At 42.5% G+C, this 22470-nt stretch overlaps 1 protein-coding gene across 3 annotated transcripts; it reads left to right on the top strand.

The window, feature by feature from the left end:
- Positions 1-382: 382 nt before the first annotated feature.
- CLTA (clathrin light chain A) lies at positions 383-17720 on the top strand. Of its 3 annotated transcripts, XM_032988462.2 has the most exons (7): positions 383-675; positions 10420-10457; positions 12338-12455; positions 13431-13542; positions 14926-14979; positions 16228-16263; positions 17279-17720. In XM_032988462.2, exons 1-7 carry the CDS (start codon positions 462-464, stop codon positions 17448-17450), a joined length of 744 nt encoding a protein of 247 aa, XP_032844353.1. In that variant the 5' UTR covers positions 383-461; the 3' UTR covers positions 17451-17720. The 3 variants fall into 3 exon arrangements, with proteins under 3 accessions (XP_032844353.1, XP_032844354.1, XP_032844355.1); XM_032988463.2 differs by lacking the exon at positions 16228-16263; XM_032988464.2 differs by lacking the exons at positions 14926-14979; positions 16228-16263 and having other exon boundaries at positions 384-675.
- The last annotated feature ends 4750 nt before the right edge of the window (positions 17721-22470 follow it).

The following is a 22470-nucleotide window of genomic DNA, read 5'->3' as shown; positions in this document are numbered from 1 at the left end:
CATCGCAGGTTGCGCTCCCGCTACCGCGCGCCTAGAAAGACAAATGAACTGGACGGCGTCACCGCCTCCCGCACTCAGGGACAGGAGGGAAGGGTAGGGGAGGAGGGAGGGAGAGGGGGAGGGGGGGGAGGGAAGGGGGGGTGGGGGGAGGGAAGGGGGGGAGGGGGGAGGGAAGGGGGGAGGGGAGGGGGAGGGAAGGGGGGGGGAGGGGGGGAGGGGACGCTCCCCCGGCATCCCCCCGCGCTCCCCGCCTCTCAACGACGCTGATTGGCTCGAGCCCAAGGCATCATGCGGAGAGTTCCGTTAGTCCCGCCTTCGCCACTTGCTGATTGGCTTTACCGGTGGGTGGTGCTCGACTCTCACTGGGGGCGCCTTCCCCTTCCGCGCTGCTTTCTGGTGTAGGCGCATGTGCGGTAGTTGTAGCTGTTTGCGTGTTGGTGTTTCCGTCATTTCCTGCCCCCATGGCTGACCTGGAGCTCTTCAGTACTCAGCAGCAGCAGTCGATGGCTGCTGCCGATAACGGGGCGCTGAATGGTGCCGAGGAGGATCCTGCTGCCGCCTTCCTGGCGCAGCAGGAGAACGAGATCGCGGGCATCGAGAACGACGAGGGCTACAGCATCCTGGAAAGTGGCGAGGTGCCGGCGGTGCTACAGGTTCCGGAGGGCCTTGACTTGGGTATGCGCGGAGGGACGGGGGGCTCCGCTCCACCACTCCTGCATGTGGCGGGGGCCCTGCGGAGGGAGATGCGGTGCCCGGCGGGTGGGGAGGACAAGGGTCCCATCCTGGCGCGTCTTTGCAGCTTCCCTTTTCCTTGAAGGCCCAGTGGCCGAGAGGGAGCGGTGCCGATGTCACCTTTGTCTCAGCTTTCTGCCCCGAGCACGTACCACCGCTGAGCAGGACCTGGCTGTCTAGGAATGGTCCACGAATTAGGTTTGGGCTGTGCAGGCATGCTGTCTTGGTCGTACTCGGTCTGCTCTGCCTTAAATAAGTTATCTCCCTGCTCCATTAGATGGGGTGGTGTATATAGTTTATATCTGCTAAAGACACCTGGGTGCCCAGATTTGCTGAAGTGTAGCCTATTGAGAACTCTAAAGAGTAACTGATCTTCTCTAATCCAGGAGCCTTCCTGGAATGAAGAGCTCCTGAAACAGGATAAGTCAGCATGTTATGTTCTGCCACTTGTGTTTCTGTCATCAGAGGCAGTGATCTTAGTCTTGAAGTATGCTATCAGTTGAGCTAATGTTTAATTTTACTAAGATTCTAGCCTTTGTTCCTTGGTAACCTTTGTACTGAATGTGAGAAAACTGGCGCTGCAGAACACACTGTTAGATTCAGAGGAGGGTGCCTATGTATGTAAGCAGCTAGAGATTAGTGTGTTTTCAATTAGTTTAATGGTAGCTAAGGCAGCCCCCGTGAATACTTCTCGTTACAAAAGATTTAGTTTTTTACTGAAGTCTAAGTGGCAAGGAGCTGTGAATGTAGGATGATGCTGTGCTTAACTGATGTTTCAGCACTCTTGGAAGACTTGGACTTGTCGCTGGGTTGATGGAAACATATTTGCTCTCATGTGACATTCCTTTGTCAGTTCAGGAAGATGCCACTCTTCAGACCAAGTTGAATAACTTTACTCCCCAGTGCTGTTGGAACATCTTTAGAATTAAGCCCTTACTATGCAACCTTATTTCTGAAATTACTGGTTTATTTTATGTAAGAGGATGCAGGTTCATAGTATGTCTTGAAATAAAGCCCAACTAGATAAACTGAGTAATGGAAACTTACTGCTTCTGGTGCTTATTTAGTGGTAGCGCAGCCCTAAGAGTCAGCTCATTCATGAAGTTCAAAACATACAGACTCTATACTTCCTGTAAAAAGGGTGATTACAGGGGGCTAACTTGCTCAAGCACCAGAATGTGAGGGTAGTCATTATCAGAACACCATCCTGTTTTGGTATGAGATGTAACTTTACTTCTCTGTTCTGTGTATAGTGCAGAAACAGACACAGTGGACACTTCCCCTCTTACTTTCACAAGCTTCAGACAAGTGTTAGGCCTTTTATATGGTCTTTACATTCCAAACACTGTGGAACATTAAAGTAACTGTTTGAGGACTAACTACTTCGGAGAAAGTTCTGACATTGGCCTTTCCCAGAAGGTGCTAGAACCAACTAGAACCATATCTTCTCTATATGCGTGCAATTTGGCTATTGCAGGGTGATTCCTTGTCAAAAAGTCAACTTGTTCAATACTTCTAGATCAACTTGATATGTAAAAGTAGTTCTTAAGCTGTTTTTCTCAAGTTATGTAAGTTCACTTGTCATGGAATGCAAAACTGTTATTGGAGAGCTTTCTATAGAAAGAGGGTCATAAAATAATGAATATGATAATATGATCTAAGGATCTGGGAAGTTTAGGTGTGATCTGTATGTCAGCGTGCTTGTATGCACTGGGATTGCACTCTGGCCTGTTAAGTACACATAGCAGATTGTGTTTGTGGACTTTCAGTGGTCTCAATTTTTTAACAGAACATGCATTTCTTGACTGTACTTGCTCCCTTCTTGTTAAAAAGTGTGGACTGCAGCATTGCAAAATATACTGGTTCAGGCATGGTGACAAATGATCTCATGACTTCTGTTGCCATTTGTGTTTGCGATTTCTTATCTGATCAGTATCCTAACAAATACCAGACAGGTCTAGTCTCCAGTGCATATTAGTTTATTAAACTATTTTGTAACTAAGGTGAATGCAAATTTCTTATTGAAATAATAAAAATTCTTATGTAAAACCTTAAGCATCGTGATCAGGGGGTTGTGGATTTTACCTTTTTGAACTCCTTAATTACAGATCTGTTGGGTAAGTTTTCTTTCTAAATACTGGGCCAGAAGTCATAACTCAGGCAGCTCTCAACTGAAGTTTGAAGATCTTAACTTCAAATACGGTGAAAAGCAGTCACCAACTTCTTGAAACATACTTGTCATACAGCAAGCAATTTTTAAATTGCAGCCTCTTTTAAAAAAAGATTAGACAAATACATGGACAGTAGTGAACTCTATGAACTGTTAGTGTCAGGAAACTGATCTTAATGTATATTTCTGTTAATTGTAGTAATGATGCATACTGGTTGAATATGGGGGGGAATGTCAGAATGTTGCCAAGCTTATGTGTCTCACTAGGCACCCTTTCATATTGTTATGGTCAGGGTTGGAATACTGGCTCAAACCAGTAGGCCATTTATTATGTAAATAGCTATCCTGTTCAAGCTTCCTGGGCATGTGAAAACTAATCTTATTTCCCTTGAAATATGAAATGTAATCTAAGTCTCAGAAAACAGAAAGTACTTTATAAATCAAGTAATACAGTGCTGCTGCTTAGTTATTAATAACTTGTTCTTTTATGAGATTACCTTTTCAGTGATAAAGCAATGCCTGCATTTATTTACAGTCAGATTCTTTAATCCTCTCCAGTCTGACAATACTAGGTCTTCATGTTGTAGCAGTTCACTTTCTATGTCCTCTGATCAGGAGAGAGTTCAGGTTGAAGTACATGATTTCTAGAACCTGCATGTCAATAGAAAAACCTTGTGACAGCTTGTCAGGTAGCTTCTTATGGAGAATTGCATCCAAAGACAAGCAATTTTTTATATGTTAACAATCATGGAGATACAAGTTTAATGTAAGCTGTCCACTCTCAAACATTGCCTTCACAGTTTCAAGCTCTGTCATTTTTATATGAACTTGAATGAATGATATTTCTCCATCTTCCGAAGAGGCTCATAAGCCTCTCTAGCAATTAAGAAACTTAATCGCATTTGGTGGTTTGTCTATAAACCACATTTAATAGCCTTTCATGGACTGAGTATCAATTCATTTGAAAATGGTTTAGGAAAGAATTGTTTCCTCCTGTCTCTAGTTAGCACCGCAGACGCTTGTTTGTGACTATTAATATTTTTTCTTAATTTTTTGAACAGCCATTGTTCTCTGTTTTGCTATGCAATCAGTATCTTGAGTCTTCAGAGCACCATAAGGTAGCACTGAGAATGATACAATAGAGGGATGGTATCTGTTTAGCTTGTATTTGCTGTCTTGTGGTGACATTGCATTATTATGATGCTCATGGCAGAAACCCCTATTTTTCTATGTACAAGATAGTACTACATCTTTTGGGAAGTGACAGCACCTTTTATGGCACAGCATTACTGCAGAGAGAGGAGGGTGTGGCTTACTACTAGCCTATTTGATTATTGAAGATGAGGGAACTGTAATGGGTTTTGTTATGGCAACAGGTTAGAACTAAAACACAGGAAAGAAACAATTTTCCTGACTTGCTTCCCTTTATTTTACACACAGGCGTGAGAATGAGTTATGACTAGAAAAACTTTCATCTTCAGTTTCTTGCATAACTAAACAAAAACTTCTGAGAAGATTCTTCTTTCTCATCTTCTTATAGATGAGAGCTAGATGAAGGGGAAACATGATCTGTGCACAAAAGAAAAAAGATGGGAAACAAGGCCTTGAGTGGTGAAGTTACTTAACCTTATGCCAGAATATATTAAACTTGGTAATGTTCTTTTATTGCTTCACCTATAGCTACTAGTTTACTCAAAGTAGCAGAGAAGTAGAGTACTTATTGTTTAAAAGAGATGTTGGAAGTAGCTCATAAAAAATATTTTCATGTATGATTATACTGAAATTAATTTCTCCTGCATGAGGACATTGTCCAAAGCGTAGCTGGACAGGAAGACCTCAGGAGGAACTAGTCCATGCATTAATAAATAATTGGACTTGTGTTAGAACAGCTACCTATGCAGTGTCCAGCCTCTGTTCTGATAGCTGTTGTCTTTTGCATTAAGAGTAACACTTCAGGGAGGCTAGTGAACAAGGCTAAGCAAACTTCCTTTTATGCCAAGTAGTACTGAGTCTGATATCAAAGCAAGTAGCTGCCTCAGAATAGTTGATCATCATTGTGATAAGCCTCTGAAACCATATGTTGACTTGTAGGACTGAAGTAACAAAATTGTTGTATTTATCTTCAAGCTACCCAGCTCTTTCTTTTGTAAGCTGTAATATGTGTAGGGTACTGATTCTAGCTGTCTGTTTCTGGCAAGCTTGGCTGTTGTTTCTCTCCTGTGAATGCAAGGTAACCGATACAGCTTACCCTCTCTGAATCCTTCCAGACTCTCAATTGTCTGGGTGGAAGTTCATTATTACACTATTGTCAATATGTGTTACAGAACTGTAGGTGTTTGGACATGTTCTTTGCAACAGTATCCTTAGAAATAAAGCTTTATCTCACATTCAGAAGCAAACACCAAGGAATATGGATCATTACTAACTGGAGTAGTTCTAAATGTGCAATGCTAACTTCAGGAGCTTTAAGATGCAATAGAATTGGATCGACTGAAGCTGGTAGAGAGCTCTCATTGTTCACGGTTGTTGAAAACATGGTGATAGCAGTAACAGTATTTAAGCTTTTTCTGTGGGAAGTTGGATATGGAATGACATGTTTCTGTGGACAAAGAAGTCTGATACAAAACTAGAATTGGTTACTGACATGAAGGCTGGCAAACAGATAGTTTCAGTGTTTGTATAATTCAGTATGGAGTCCAGAGAGGCTGGAGAGCTCAAATGAGAGAATGTTCAACTGTTGGTGGTGTTCCAGTGTCCTGGGTTGAGTGAGTGGTGGGGTTTTTTGTTTGGTGGCGGGGGAGGGGGTCTATAGGGGCGGCTCCCTGTGAGAAGCTTCTTGAAGCTCCCCCAGCTCCAAGTCAGTTCTACCTCTGTTCAGAAATGGAGCCAATCATCTGCGCCTCTGTGATAATGTATTTAAGAAGGGACGTGGTGATGAACAGTGGGACTTGTGAGGAGGAGCTGCGGCAGCTGTGTGGACACCAAGGTCAGTGAAGGAATGGAGGAAGAAAGGAGCGGGGAGGTGTGCTGGAGCAGAGACCCCCCTGTATCCTGTGGTGAGATGGCAGGGCGGCCCCCCCTGCCACCCATGAAGATCTGTTGTGGAGCAGACGTTGATTTGTGTGGCCTGTGTTTCTTTTCACCTGGCTGATCAAAGTACCGTGCCCAAAGAAGGCCGGGGTCTTGTGGGAAAAAGGTAGACCCCATTGATGTAATTCACCTTTAGGAGGATTGCAGCATGTGGGGGTGCCTGCACCGGATCAGCTCGGGAAAGGCTGCAGCCGTGGGAGAGAGACTCCTGTGGAGGACTGTCTTCTGAGAGAGGGGGACCATGACGGAGCAGGGGGAACAAGTTCCAGAAGCTCCCCCCACTGAAGATGGAAGAAGCAGCAGCACTGACTGCACCCCCCATCCCCTGCCCCTGCACCACTGGGGGAGGAGGTAGAGATATCGGGAGCAGAACTGAGCCTGGGAAGAAGGGAGGGGTGAGGGGAAGGTGTAGTCAAGATGTGGCAATGCTTCTCACTGTACTACTTTGTTAGGTGTTTTTAGTGTCTGTAATAAATGTATGGTTTTTGTTCTTCCCCTAATGAGTCTGCGTTTTCCTTGTGACCATCTGTGGTGGTAGGCTGCTAACCCGGCTCAAACCACTACATCCAGTCAGCATACTTGTATTGGCATATGATAGCATGATGGTACAGTTCCATTTCCTCTTCTGCTTGCAGTATGCTCAGTCAGCATGCTGACTCTGCATCTTAATCACAAGTTCTATGGAGGTCAAAACAAATGGGAAGGTTGTTTTAATATTTTTAATGCTTCTGACCTGGTTGCCCTCTGGAAACACGTAGCTCTGTGCCAGTCAGTGACTGTTTCTTTGCAGAAGTGGCCCTAAGACAAACACATCCATTTCATCTCAGCCACAGCCCTCAGCAGTGATGTTGTTCCTTTTACTTCAGCAGACTGCTAGTCTGAGTACTGAAGACCTTAACGAATGATTTTTGTGGTGTAACAAGAAAATTTAATCATATTATCACAGTTCTTGGAAGAATCTTCAAGACTTACTAGCTCTCTCATGTAGCTGGTGAGTCAATGTTTCTGTCCTGGGTTTAAGTGAGTGGTGGGGTTGGTTATTTTTTTTGTAGCAGGGGAGGGGGCTACAGCAGTGGCCCCCTGCAAGAAGCTTCTCAAAGGTCCCCTGGCTTCAAGTCGGTCCCACATCTGCACCAAGGCTGAGCCAAACAGCTGTGCCTCTGCAATAACATATTTAAGAAGTGAACTGGTGAGGAGGCATCGGATTTGTGAGGAGGAGTTGTGGCAGCTGCGTCAACACCAAGGTCAGTGGAGGAAGAAAGGAGGGGGGAGGTGTGCTGGAGCAGAGACCCCCTTGTATCCTGTGGTGAGACAGCAGGGCAGCCTTCTGTTGCCACCCATGAAGACCTACGGTGGAGCAGACACTGATTTATGGCCTGTGAGTGTCCTCATATGGACAACTAAGGTGGCTATGCCCAAAGGAGGCCAGGATCTTGTGGGAGAAAGCAACCCCTGCTGTTGTAGTTCACCACTGGGAGGACTGCAGCATGTAGGGGTGTCCCATGCTGGAGCAGCTCGGGAAGGGCTGCAGCCTGTGGGAGGGACTCCAGTTGGAGAAAGTTTATGGAGGACTGTCTCCTGTGAGAGGGGGACCACGCTGGAGCAGTGGGAACAAGTTCCAGAAGCTTCCCCCACTGAAGATGGAAGAAGCAGCAGCACTGACTGCACCCCCCATTCCCTGCCTCCTGTGCTGCTGAGGGCAGGAGGTAGAGGTATCGGGAGCAGAGCTGAGTCCGGGAAGAAGGGGGGGTTGGGGGGAAGGTGTTCTTAAGATGTGGTAATGCTTTTCACTGTCCTACTCTGTTAAGTGTTGTTGTAAGTGTCTGTAATAAATCTGTATGTTCTTTCTTTTCTTCCCCTAAAGAATCTGCTTTTCGCCCATGACCATAATGGGTGATTTGCCCCTCCCAGTCCAATCTTGATGTCCAAGCCTGTCTTATTTTCCCCTTCTCATTGCTGGGGGGAAGAGGGGAGTGAGTGGCTGTGTGGTGCTTAGTTGCCCTCCGAGCTCAAACCACGACAGTTTCCCAAGCAGTGTCTCTCATGAAACAACTGCTTTCCTTCTGAAGTTGAGAATTACATAAGTTTAAAGGCTAGCCTCTCTTCGGTGTTGTAGCAATAAACCTGTGTCTCCAGTTTGATTGTCTGAACGTGTGAATTGTTTTCTGCTCTTCCAAGGTAGGCAGAGTGGGCAGCTGGCTTATCTGAGCCGCTAATGTCAATATGAGTTATAGACCGTGCCTCAGCTTTAATTCCAGCCCTGTTGAAACAAGGTGAACAGCTGCAGCGTGTGTCTGTAGTGCACGTGGGCTTAAAGTGAAGGATGGTAAAGTGTAAGCATGTTTTCTTTGTGGGCTTCAGTCTTCATAAACCTCTTTAGTAGAACTGTTAATTGTAGCTGTACCTGCCCAAGGCAGTGTATGTTCAGTGATGTCTAAAAATATGTTTTGAGGGAATTTCCAGATGGTGATACGCAGAGTAGTTGCTGTGAGGCAGACAGATGGTGTTAGCTTTATGTGCCTCTCTAACCAGTTCTTTTTGGCTCCTGTAACTTGCAGAGGAGAAGCAATCAGACGAAGTAGCTACTGCCTTTCAGATGCAGGAGTCTAGTTATAAAATACTAGGTTCTCATAACTGAAAATCTAGTTTTTTGTTAACTTAAGTCCTTCCCTGCTGAAGTTAGTAACTATGTTCTTGGAGACGAGCATCTTCCAACTGAGCCATGTTTGAACTAATAACTGAACTGTATTAGGTAGAGGACTGTAAGTGATTGCTCTTCAGGGCTCAGGGATAAGGACGTAACAACACTTGCCTGCTTCCCTGATAAAGGAGTATGAAGAGCTTCTGGGGTGCCATTAACACTAGTAGTGTGAAATCGGCGCATACATGACGGTGATTGAGAAATAGGACTCCGGATGGGTGTAAGAGGTCGAGAGTTCGGAGTTGAAGTCAAAGTCGTGGCCGAAGTCGTAGCTGAAGTCATTTATTGTCAGCAACTCTTCTACAATTACACAGTCTCGAACAATACTTGTCAACATTTGATTGGTCATTACCCTCGGTCCATAATACACCAGACAACTCATTGGCTACAAGTTAGTTACTGCTATCCTAAGCCTATTGGGTTAATTAAATCTTACAAGCACAACATCTTATATACTTTTTTAGCTCAAGGCAGAAAACTTTCCACTGTTTAAGAAATGGCCAGATGTTTTCCATTAACCGTAGCCTTGCATGTTTTCTTCAGACAAAGCTCAGCATCCTTATCTTGTTTTTCTACATTCCTGTTTGCTGCTCCCAAGGCTTCTGGCCCACCAAAGTCAAGATGTCTTCATCATACACTAGCTGTACAGCACTCTCAGTTCTTCTTCCCAGCCATCCTGCTACACATACATACCCACAAAAAAATAGAGGATACAACAGCATAATGCTCTTAGGTTTAGATGAATTAGCTATCTTATTTAAGAAGGAGGTGCAAAATAACTTAATGTTCTGCTTACTATTGGGTGACTTTGGTACAGTCTCTTCTTTCATTGAAGAGTGTATAAACATGGGAGAAACACTTCTGTGTGTTAAGTTTATCCATGGTAGCACTGCTACCATGATAACAGACAAAGATAGCAACATGATTTGTTGTATCATGCAGGCAGATGTTGCTTATCACTGTTCCAGAGAGATGCCTTGCTGAGATTTAGCAGTTCTTGAACATTTTGCTGTGGTTTGGAGTTTGGAGCTTTACATAGTTTCACAAACTCACGTTTGTCTCACAACTGACATGTTCCCCATGGCCTTGTTTTAATAAGGTGAAGTTTTAGGGTTCTGTGGCAAAGATTGCTAGCTGATCCTGTTTCTGAGGCTGTAATGCCAGTGTCACTTCAGAGGGAATAATGCTGCAGCTGAAGTAGGAAGTTATCAAACATACCACAGATGGTAACAGAAAGGTAACTTTGCTAGTAATGTTAGCTATATCTTTTGAGCTGATGAGCAATTAGGAGGTAACCAACTAGGATAGGAATTATTAAGCGTTGGCTTAATAATTGTTAATCTTCCAGGTAGAGACTAAAATAGCGACTGTCATGCTGTTTAACTTATAAGCAGTTGTCTGCTAGTCAGCTTCTAAGACAGGGAGGAAAGTGAGAGTGACTTTAGAACACTATCTGTAGCAACCTCTCAAACAGTATCAGCTCTGCTATTTATGTAGTCTGAAGCATGATCTCATGATGAAGAAATGACTTTTTATTACTGGTTCTGCAGAGTAATGGCTTACTTGGTTTCTTGTGCCTATCCAGAAAAGAGCAGAGATAAGGAAATGACCCTTCAGGATATCAAACAACACTCGTTGTAAAGCTTTCCATACAAGTTAATGAAATCAGTACATCTCGCTGACCTCTCTTTTCTCAGATGTCTAAACTACAGTCACTTCTTTACAGGTGCTGTTGATGGAGTGGTTAATGGAGATGTCAATCAGGTAAGATAGAAGTATTCCGTACTTAATGTGCTGTTCTACTTTGAGAACTTTACCTTAATCTGCACTAATACTTCCCATTTCTTGTCTGTATTATACTTTTATCTCATCTCTGAAGGTGAACTTGTATTCTGATAGCTCATCTCATAAAGCTGTTAATACTCTAAATATGCTCCTCCTCTGAACTTAAAGGTAACTTAAAGCTGCAGTCCATTCTGAATTATGGCTTAATAGGACATAACCACTGTAAGCAGACCACCAGGCTGTGTGCTATGACTTAATGTTGACTTGACACTAGCTAATAAGCTGAAAGGATGCTCTGACTACCAAGCTTAAAGCATAGTTTTCTGAATTGCTTGTTCTTTAAGGATAATTCATGCATCCTGGTTATCAAGATTGGTCTTACAAGGAGCTGACTGAAAACATTATACACCACTTAGTGACATAAAGTTGCGTGAAATTAAGCTGCTGGTTAAGTAGCTCATTCATAGCATGAAAGATGTTAGTCATGGTAATGACAAAAGGAGATGCTACTTGCTTTATTAGCATCAGGGAGGAATGAGGCATGCTCAGGCAATCACAGTGTTTTAAGTAATTTCACACCAGTTTAGGTAAGTCATTGTCATTTCCTGCTATCAGATTTGGCAGGATAACCCTGAATAAATGAATGCTTGAGAAGTGGGCAGCGTATGAGCTGCTTCTTCATAGAGTTTTAAATGAACACTGAGCTTTGTGGAGAAACAGCTTTCACTGCTGCTAACATTTTTGTATCCTCACCACTGCTGTGAGATTGAGAAACTGTATCTTACTGGCCTTTTGTGCTTCCTTGTACAATAGAAGGTAGATGAAATATCTTGATTTTGTGTTTACAACTCTAAGTGACTAGCTGCTTTGGTGGATAGAGCTTCCTCTTAATGAGGAAGAACAGACTGTATGGGCTATATATAACTTTTGTTTTAGCTACCTGTAACTAGTTTGGCTGTGCAACTGGTCATTTTATTTTGTTTTGGATTTAATGTGAAGCCTGATGCTATTGCACCAGCCTATTTGCTTCTCTTTGCATTATTCCTTCATTAAGGGCTACAGGAGGCCCAAAGAGGGGCAAGATGCAGCCAAATCTGTCGTTAGCTCCAATCCATCTGGTACTGTCAGCAGTGGTATTTCTCAGGTCTGTTAAGAGTAGGGTGAACCAGTAAAAATTGTTTGACTTGGAATATCCTCTGTGGCAAATAACACAATATTACCTTTGTGAATTTGGTGTATTACTGATTGCCCCATTCACTGCAAGTCTTTGAGCTATTGTATAGTAAAAAGTGTGTTAGTACTCATGCTGTTCTGATGCTTAGATATCGAAATGCCTGCTGTGTTTTAAACTGCATACAGCAATCAATATTCTGTAATGTCTTTAAAGTACATTGCCTTTTAATATCAGTTAAATTCACAAATGTTTCAAGTAGACAAATAAGTTACAGAGAATGCTTCAAGCTCCTATGCACAAAACCATAAAAAAAAAATTACTTTCACAGCAAATATTTAAGGTGAAACGAACTGGAGCATCTCTGGGCCTGTAACGATGTAGTGAAGTGCTAGGTATTGTCTTGTGCTTTCTTCAGATGTAGAGCTCTGGCACAGTTTTACTTTCCAGTCAGTTTGAAAATTTGTGTGTGATCCCTGATTATTAGAGGCAGTCCTGTATTAATTTGCTTCAATCCTGCTGTAATTTGTGTCAAGATGTTTTTCACGTTAATGGTGGAAATGCAGTATAACGTCAAATTAATGTGTTATGTAATTGGTTCAAATAGTCTAATTTTATGCAGCTTGCAGGCAGTTATCTGAAAATCAGTTGTTGTGTATAAATGACATTACTGTTCCTTCTCTTTAAGGAGAGTAATGGTCCAACAGACTTGTATGCTGCCGTATCCCAAGCAGATCGACTGCAGTCAGAACCAGAGAGCATTTGTAAGTGGAGAGAGGAGCAAAAGGAGCGCCTGGAGCAACTTGGTAAGGAGGATGTTTGTTGCATTAGTGTTCTTGCTTGTGACTAACTTGATGGCAGCTTCAGCAGCAGAATTCTCAACCATGGCTTCTGGCTCTTGTGAATCTAACATGCTTCTTGAGTTTCAGCAGCAAGTCTGGATGAGTCTTCCAGTAAGCAGACTTAATACTGGTGTAGGAATCAGCAAGTAAGAGGCTCTTTGAACCTTGAGTTCATGTGGTCCAACCTTTTCTTAGAAGTAAGCTGACAGAAGATGAATAACTCTTATCAGCAGAAGAGTGCATAAATACTATATTGATCAGCACTTTTTTCAAAGGATAAAGATTGCTCATTTTGTAATTGCTGAGGCCATCCGTTGTCACACAGATCTTAATCTAATAGCTAAGTTAATAATGGACTAGTAACTAAACTAAATACAGCTATCAAATGCAGTGTTACCCACCTGTGGACAGCTTCTAAGAGCCTACAAACTGGTACGCTTTTCACTTACTTCAGGGAGGAATCTTTGCTTGAAATTGTTAGGACAGAACCTTCTATACAATGTGATTCTGGATAGAGTTGAGCCTGTTACTCTTCTGGGCTAGTTACGGGAGATGAGCTTGTCCTGAACTGTAGGCTGGTTGTAAAAGCGTGTTGAGTGCCAGGCTCCCCCATTTTGTCTAAGCACAGGAGCTTTACTGAGCTTTGTTCTAGCACTAGCAAGGTGACTCTTTCTGTTTTTGTACTTTGCAGGCCAACAGACATACCTAATCTGAATTAGTCTACAAATGGACTGTCCCAGTTACGCAGTGCAGGCTTTCCGTTTAGCTAATCTTCTGAATGTTTAGAGTTCTCATGGCCTAATCGGGAAACCTCCTAACCCTTATCTGAATATATCTAGCAACTGTCTGCACTAGAGTGCACCCTGAGCCGTCAGCTGAAATGTTAGCAAGATCCAGCTGGAACAAACATGACTAACAAATCAATTCTTAAATCTTCAGATGCGAACTCACGAAAGCAGGAAGCAGAATGGAAGGAAAAAGCAATAAAGGAGTTGGAGGAGTGGTATGCAAGGCAAGATGAAAAGCTCCAGAAAACAAAAGCCAGCAATAGGTAAGTTTCTCCAGCCATCCAAAGAGTTACTGTACTGAGTATAAAAGTAATGGAGGAGAGAGGTCATCCTTCAGTTCATTAAAGTAACCCCTTCTACTCCGAAATGGATCTCCAGTGGTAGACTATCTTTTTAAGTTTTCTTAGAATCTAGATAACATATCCAAGAAGAGCAATAGAAAGCATTAAGATAATGAACCAGAATTGCTGAAGATTCCTTAAGACACATAGTTTGAATGTGGCCAGAGAAAATTTTAGTCTACCCATTTGTTTGCATGCTCCTAGCGGCATAGGTTTTCAGTGACTGTACCTACCTTGAGACTAGCAATCTTACTATCTTTAGAACACATGGAAGTGGCATTCTAGTTAGTCTTTGCCACAAGTTATTTAATTAGATATCTTAAAACCTCTGGCCACTCCTTTTGGAAGCATTCAAGAAATAACCTGACTCAGTTCTGCTAGTGAAGAGCTAAATGCTGACTGTGCCTATGCTGGATTTGAATTGTCTAATTATGGCCCTGAGGCAGAAAATAATGACTTGGCTGCTAGTGTACTAAGCTCTTATACTTTCTGAGAGGTTCCTGGGGGAATTTTGAGTTCAAGCTATGTAAAAGTAAATGTAATAGTACTGACTTAATACCACTTAGATCTTTACCTCTGACCTAGGATTGCCAGTGTCATTCTGTCCAGGTAATCATCAGGGCTGCTTTGTACTTTGGGAACCAAGGAACTTCAAGTTGAACTGTTTTTTTGAAACACCATTTTTTTTATCAAAATGGCCAGCAGGTTTTGTCTTGAGTAAGCAGAGTCCTAGGTAGACTGCATTTCTTACTAAAGGAAGAAAGGAGGCCTAAACTTCCTACAGAATTATTGATTTGACACTTCCATTCACTGAGGTACAGTCTTTTGGTTGGGCCAAGAAAGGGAAACAGGACTGGCACTCTTCTAGTTGGTGGGCAGAGCTTATGACATTCCCATAGCTTTACTATGGCCAGTGTTTGAGTGCAGAATATGCATTCTGGAGCATGGTCCATGTAACAGGTGTTGCACAGAAGGAGTGTTTGGCACTCTGAGCAGCCTGGTGAGATCTCTCTCCTAATGGTAGTTTCTGTGCGCTGGAAGTACTGGAAGTAGCCTAATGCTAACACTGTGACTCTAGTCCTGAACTAGATGATCCCAGCTTCTGGGATGTAGCAGAGTTTTTACATTACCCCTCTGAGCTTAATTGATACATTCCATGTGGTAGCTGCTTTTCAGTTACTGTAAGTCTAGGTGATACAAGATTAATGTGCTTGTTAAAACTGCCTTCAGCTGTGTTCTGTATTTCTCATCCTTATCTCTTTTCTCCTGCCTGCTTGCCTGTGTGTTGGACTACTTACTACCTAGGGTGGCAGATGAAGCTTTCTACAAACAACCCTTCGCTGACCTGATTGGTTATGTGTATGTTGCTTAACTACTAATTCTGTTTGCTAGTCAACTAGGTAATGAGGAGGATCAGAAATAGTGCTGAATGTCTGAAGGTGACTTCTGAATGTTTCAGGGCAGTATAAGCTAATGTAAGGAAATAGCCTTTACTTTTTGGACTGACTCTGATCTACAGTATTAAGTGCAGTTTTCCTGTAAGGATCCCATACACTGCACAACATTCAGCACTTTCTGCTTAAGTCTTGTAGCATACATACCACTGGAATTGTGGTAATTACTTCAATAGTCTTTAGATGTAGGGGTTTACAGTTGTTTCCAGACCAGTGAACACTGCTTAGCAAGATGCTTTGCTGGGTATGTGGTTTAGTGTCTTCAGTCTCACATGGGTGCTATATTTAGTCCTAGTCACTTCCACAGAGAACCATAATGTTTAACTCTGCGTTCTCTGTAATAGGTATTGAACTCCTGATCTGTGCTCATTTGCCTACATAATCAGAAAAATATTCAAGCAATGCTTGCACATAAAGCTGTGCAAGCCAATGAAGGTAGAAATGAATTAACTGCCATAAATCAAGGTAGAAGAGGTATGTGCATATATAAATAGGATGCTATTAGAGAATAGATGAACAGTACAAGAAGGGGGAATAGGAAAATCAGCATTAGTTGCTGGGAGAACATTTAGGAGCAGCTCTGTGTAGGCATTTTGCCAGCCTAATGGATCAGTGAGAATGTAGCCATGACTTTCAAGCCCCAATAAGTATGATAGTTTCTGTGGGGTGGAAGTATTGCAATGTTCATTGACTGTTTTATGTATTTTAATTTCTTCCCTTAATTTGTAGACTTGAATTGAAAGATGGCCATGTCACAGATTCTAAGGTGACACCTTTAGGTGTACTGGTGAGCCATGATGTGGCTTTGAGTGCATTAATATTGAAGGTCCAGAATGGAATTAATTACCTCACTGTAGGTGGATGTAAACCAAGACTTGTGAAATGATGGATTTACAGGTGGTGTTTGACTTTTCTGAAGTCTTCTGGAGTTGATTTTGATTGGTTTTTCTAATAAAACCCTTATTTTCATATATCCAATGCAAATGTGCAGTATAAGTGCTGCAGAATAAAATTGGCAGCCTGTTTCCTGAATATAGGCTAAGCTACTAGTACATGTTCAGCCCGCTCATCGTCTGCATTAAACTCATTCTCATTTTCTATATCTGACTTAAACTTTCTCTTCTTGTTTCTTTTTCTTCTTTTCACCTTTAAGCACACACATAAACCATCCTTGCTACAGCCTAGAACAGTTAAGTAAAAAAATCTTCACTGCCCCTTAAAAGTGTCTTGTCACATAAAGTAGCAGTGTTGTAGTGACCCTTGTCTTCAGTGGTGTCTATAACCGTATCATCCCTGTCAATAGTGCTGAACCCTCATGGGAGAGTCATCTTCACTGCTTTTTTTTGTACTGCTTGTTGGAGTAGATGCTTTTGATTTGATCTCTGGATGCTTACTGCTCTTGCACTCGGGCAGCTACCAGAGCCCCACAGTTCACATAAACTACATGCTGGAGTGTTATCCCTGCACTGAAGCAATGCTGTTGGCAGCACAGCAATGCCAAAACAATACAGCTCAGAAGCCACTGGCACTAACCTGTACATAATGCACAAATCCTCCTTAGGGTGAGAGCAGGGGAAATGTAGTTATCCCATGAGCTGACCTCAAAAAAGTCATCCCCTTTGCCAAGATATGCTTTAGTCTATAGCACCCACAGGCATGGGATACATGACTTAAGTTCCTTTTGATTCATGCTGCTTCACTACAGCATTGGGAATCATCAGGAGATAATTTTATGATGGCCTGTAGGCCTTGGGGCTGATTTAAATCCTCAAATGGAATCTGTTTTAAGACATGCTTGCAGGGAGTTTTAAGTTTCCAGTTGGCAAGTGCCATCAAGTGGCAGAGGATTAACAAGTTAAGACTTGGACATTTCACCATAAATAAAATGCCTACATAGGAGTACCTCACTTCCTGGCAGTTTGTGTGGTGACTCCTTAGGCAAAGACTCAGTAACTCTTCTTAAAACCAAACACCTGTATTCCAACATTTTACACAGCAATCCTCTGCACTGCTTGTGCATAGCATATTACTGCAACCTTACTTTCATTTCCACTTGGGGCAGTGGGAGCTTAAGTAGCCATAATGTCCACAAGCAGCTGTCAGGTCACATTTCTTACAAAACTTGCTGAAAGAAACTGCATCCTGTAAGAGAGGAGTGCCTTATATGTTGGGTGTTAACACTGGGTGCATTGCATTGCTTTTAGGGCAGCTGAAGAAGCCTTTGTGAATGATGCAGAAGACATTTTTCCAGGCACTGAGTGGGAACGTGTGGCTCAGCTCTGTGACTTTAATCCCAAGTCTAGTAAGCAGGCAAAAGATGTGTCCCGCATGCGTTCAGTCCTCATCTCACTCAAGCAGGCTCCGTTGGTTCGCTGAAGGAGAGCACAATGGAAACACTACAAATGCAGCATCTTAACTTTACTCAGAGAAGCTATGTTTGCAGTAATTGGATTGTTTCAATGATTTTTTTTTTTTGGACCAAACCTCATGATGTATCTAGAGCTGATCATTGTTTGACTGCATGTTCTTCCTCATGTTTACTGTGTCTGAAATGGGAGAACCTCCAAAACTGTAGTCTCCATGCGATTGTGCACTGAGATGTCACTTTCCACATTATTGATATTAAAGATCTGTTAAACAGCAAAATGTGTTGACTTTGGATGAATTAAGAATGTCTCCTGCTCCTTTTTGACAGGGGCTGTTTGAGCGTGAGCAAACATTTCTCTTAACTGCTAATGATTTCACCTTGCTGGTGACTAACCAGCCAACAATGCTTCTGGTCTCTGAGTTTGTTCTGCTCGTCTCTATAAGCTTTCTTAAAGCTCTTGAGAGCTTTAGGTTAAAAACTGCTTAGCTATCCAATCTATCATACAAGATAGAAGCTCTAGGGAACTGGTGCAGCAAGCTTGTTAAGGAGTTTATCTCACTTCTAGCAGAACTGAGGACACTGCCTTCTGCAGGTAAGCAGTTCTGTGTACTTTCCTGCTCTCACTCCAGCTGCATGTCTTAGGCTAGAAATACAATACAGGGCACTGAGTAGTTAAAGCCTTTGATACTCTACTGCATATTCTGTTCTGCCCTTCTATTCAATGCTGGCTTCATGCTGCAAAGTCCTGTTGTGTAGAGGCTGTTTGGGTGCTTTTGAACTGTGTCCTTGTCCTTACTGACTCTTGCAGACACTTTCTCCTACCAGGGTAGTGGACTGAAGGTTTGGAGAGCAAGAGAAGCGAAGACTTGCTCTTACTGCTGCTCTTCTACAAGGTTGGAGCTCTGTCTGCCGAGGTGGTTGAATTTGAAACAAACTGATTCAGAAAATTGCTTTTCTGCTGCTTCTTGGTTCTCTAGTCTCACCAAGCATTCATAGGGGCATATTCTAACCTTGTTCTGGTAAGACTTACCTTAGCTGTTGGTCTTGTGAGAATAGTCTGTTCAGCCTCATACGTTAGTTAACCATTTTTATCAAAGATACAGTAACTTTACTAGTGTGTAGCAGAATTGCTTTAATACCTTTTGTGTATAAACTGGAAGGTTAGTCCAGGTAGTTTGAAGAGGGCTGCAGATGCAGATTAAAATTTACTAAGGTTCAGGGAGTTAGTTACTGCACAGCAACTGTCTTACTAGCAGCTCTGTCCCTTTGGTGGATAAGATATTGAATAAATGCTTGCCAGTTGGATTTCAGTAGTTAAGCTGGAGCTGGAGCTATTCTCATGTTTGCAAGTGTATTCAGAAGCACTGATGAGTAGTCATGAAAATGATAGTAGACAACAGCAATATTAAGAAAACTCCATTAAATATACAATGTCTAAAATGTTAATTTTAATTTACTGGAATTTGAAAGATCAGCACATTAGAGGGGTTCCTGCATGCTGAGGCTATGGAACAGTTTAATCACATTATCCTATCTTACAAGACATTTTATCTGTGTTATGGGCAGGTTTGGAACTGCAACCCAAGAAAATGGGCAAAGACTGTCAAATTCAAGGCCAAAGCAATGTTACAGAAGTTGAAGCAGTGTTTTATAAGCTGAGTTTGTAGGGGCTAACAATGTGTCTGCATGTTTTTTTGTGTACACCATCAATCTGGAACACTTAACAAGCAGCTTTGGGTTTTGGTTACCTCCTCTAGCTCTTGGGCTGAGATTTTGTAGATTCTTCTGCCTTAATTTTAGATTCAAGTATGCTAGCTCTCTGTTTCCCTCCTAACTGCAGTGTCAGTGCTGTCAAAGAATTACAGGAAGGCTGAGGTTAGAAGGGACCTATGAAGGTCATCTGGTCCAACCTCTCTGCTCAAGCAGGGCCACCTGGAGCTGGGTGCCAAGGACCATGTCCAGGCAACTTTTGAAGATCTGCAAGGAGGGAGAGTCTACCACCTCTGGACTTGTGCCAGTGCTTGGTCACCCTCACAGTGGAAAAAGTGTTTCCTGGTGTTCAGGAGGAATCTCCTGTATTTGTCTGTGCCCACTGCCTCTTTCCCTGTAACTGAGCACCACTGAAAAGAGCCTGGTTGTCATCTTTGCACCCATCCTCCAGAAACTCATGGTATACATTGATGAGATCCCCCCCCCCCCGAGCCTTCTTTTCCCCAGGCTGAACAGTCCCAGCTCTCTCAGCCTTTCCTCACAGGAGGGATGCTCTAGCTGCTTATCATCTCTATGACCCCATGTTGGACTCTTTCCAGTATGTCCATGTCTCTTATACTGGAAAGCCTAGAACTGGATCTAGCATTCCGGATGTGGTCTCACCAGTGCTGAGTAGATCTTGTGACAGTGAACAAAAGAAAACTCAGCTTAATTTAGGCAAATCTGAGCCCTTGTCTGTACTTCTGAACACTGACCTGTTTCCTTCAGTGGTCAGCATCTGTGACTTTGTTTTGTGACATTGTGACAATTCTGTGCTACCTCTGGACTACTTGGGTGTACTCGTTCTTCTGTTTATTGGCCTTAACTTACCACTATTGCTGCTTATCTCCATAGCATGTAGCTGATGCAGAAAACGGAGTTAGTGGAATCTGGAAGAAAAACTGGATACTTCCTATCCTTCAAACAAAGCCCCAGGTGCATGTCCACATATATCTCATGCATTGTTCAGAGAGAAGCTGCATATTCCTGCTGAATACATCCTGGTATAGAACTTGCTTTGTTTATCTTGTGGCAGTCAGTCTGAAATTATAGTAAGCATTTGTAGAGAAGGGGGGAGGGAGAGAAGGTAATGGGTTTGTTAGAAAGTAGGGAACCTAAAAACAAGAGCACTGTACCTTCTTAGCCTGAGGAACATGGGTAACAGTTTTAAGTAACTATAAGCCAACATGCTATGGCTTGCTTGTTTCTTGCAGTTTTTTTTCTGAGCAGCTGGTAAAGAGGGAAACGTGTAGTTTACTGGCTTGTATTTTAGAATGGACGAGGTGGGTGTCTATGCCAAAAGGGGATTGCTTCAGTAGTACCTGTAATGTGGACAAGCTTGTTCCTCTGAAAAACCGTTGTGCTGCAGCAGCACACTCTGGCACCGCGTGGTAGTGTGCTTGCCAGATCTGCAGGGTCCTCAGATCCTACAAGGTTACTGATAACCCAGGCCTTTGCAGTCTAACTTCGTAGAGAGAGGTCCCTTTAAGTGTTTGGTGTGTTCTAGTCTGAGAAAGGGAGGGCTACACCGTTCAACATGGCAGTTTCATTAGATCTTGCATCTAATCTTGACTAATCGTCTGTTTACTGACAATTATGTATGATTACACTGTTGCAATGCCACAGCTGGTTACCATGTGCAGAAGTTTTACCCTGCTCAAGGTATAAGGTATGGATAAGGTAAGATCTTAATAGCTTTTTAAAAAGTGCTGTATCATACTTGCCACAGGGTTGTGAAACTGAAATTAAAGGAACCTCTGGAAAAAAACCAGGCTATTTCTTTAAAATTTTACCTTACAGTCTTCATACAGAAATGAAATACACAAATGAAACTTGTTTAAGCACAAATTTGGCACTTCAGTTGCATTTAAAATTTCTGTATAATGTGCTTCATGCAAAAAAAGCTGGAAGACCTAGTATTCAGAACACCTGCAGATATAGAGTTACTACAATGGTGGTCTAAATAGTACATGCAAGGCAAAAGTGGGATGGAGATGTGTTTTCTCTTTTTAGACTATGGGAGAAATGTGTGCTTTCAAGCATGCAAAGCTTTTTTCAGCTAACAATAACAGCTTAACAGTAATCTGTGATTTGTTAAGTATACAACTGACAGTGTGTATGAGGTCAGACGGAGGGCTGTGAGCCCCAAAGTTTCCCTCAATTACGACAGCAGCAGAAAGAACTGGCTATATTACTTGTCTTCTAATTGCCTTGCTCAATCTGAAAAAGCAGGCATCTTTGATTTTATATCAAACTATAGTGTACAAGTAGTTTGTGATCTGGGCACCACAGCAAAGTACAGGGTTTGACCTTTTGTGTGAACTTGGCAAATGAACCAACCCAGAAGTGCTACAGCTGTATGTGCAAACTTAGGCAAGGCTTCAGAATCTCATCAGCATTTTTTAGCTGTTACTAAAACATATTATGTGCCCACAGTGCAAAGCATCTGCTTTCAGATTATAAAGCAAACATAGCTTGGTGCTAGACTAAAACAACTATACCAAGTACATGGGTTTAGCACTTAGACTTCAGCTGTCAAAGCACTAGTTATAATGTGCCTTTTATAAACAATTTTCCAAACACAATTATCTGGAATGGTCCAAGGGGTGTAGAGTGCAGGTGTTCTATATGTCCAAGTTGCTGGCAATTTTGCTACACTTAAATGGAGGAAGGACAGTACTTCAAGACTACCAGAAGGCCAAGGCATTTGTTAATTCTGAGTGTCTGGGTGGCAGACCAATGACTCAAAATACTAAATAAACTTGCTGCTTAGGAGACCAGAAAGAAATTCCAAACCTTGATACTGTTCTCATTAGCTATGTGGCTTGCAAAGCATCAGCAGTGATTTGGCCTCCTCATGGTTCCAGGTCCTAGCTGATTTGGTTTTCTATGCTTAGGCAGAGCTGTTGTGGACAAAGCAGTCTTTTTTTCAACCAGATGCAAGGATGAGGAACAATGCAGTATAGGACTGGTAGAGGTCTTACATTGGTTACATGAATTATAAGCTACAGCACTAAGAACTCCAGTTTTTAAGTCACTTTTCAAACTTTCCAACTCTGCTGTTGAAGTACTGCTGGTGCTTGCTCATGCAATGCCAATTATAAACACGCATGTCCATGAGGGGATTCCTCCTGCCAAAGCTCGAGTGTCATATGCAATTCAGTTTAGAGGGCTGGACAGTGGCATTCTTGCTAGGGCTTCAGCAGTTAGGATACTGCATGCACTTACCAGGAGCACTGCAAAACCAAACCTCCTCCTCCAAGCAGTAGTATTAGCAGA

Source organism: Tyto alba, unplaced genomic scaffold, assembly GCF_018691265.1.
Source record: "Tyto alba isolate M040663 unplaced genomic scaffold, T.alba_DEE_v4.0 Super-Scaffold_13, whole genome shotgun sequence".
In the NCBI taxonomy this organism is placed as follows: domain Eukaryota; kingdom Metazoa; phylum Chordata; class Aves; order Strigiformes; family Tytonidae; genus Tyto; species Tyto alba.
This window is presented reverse-complemented; position numbering and strand designations above follow the sequence as displayed.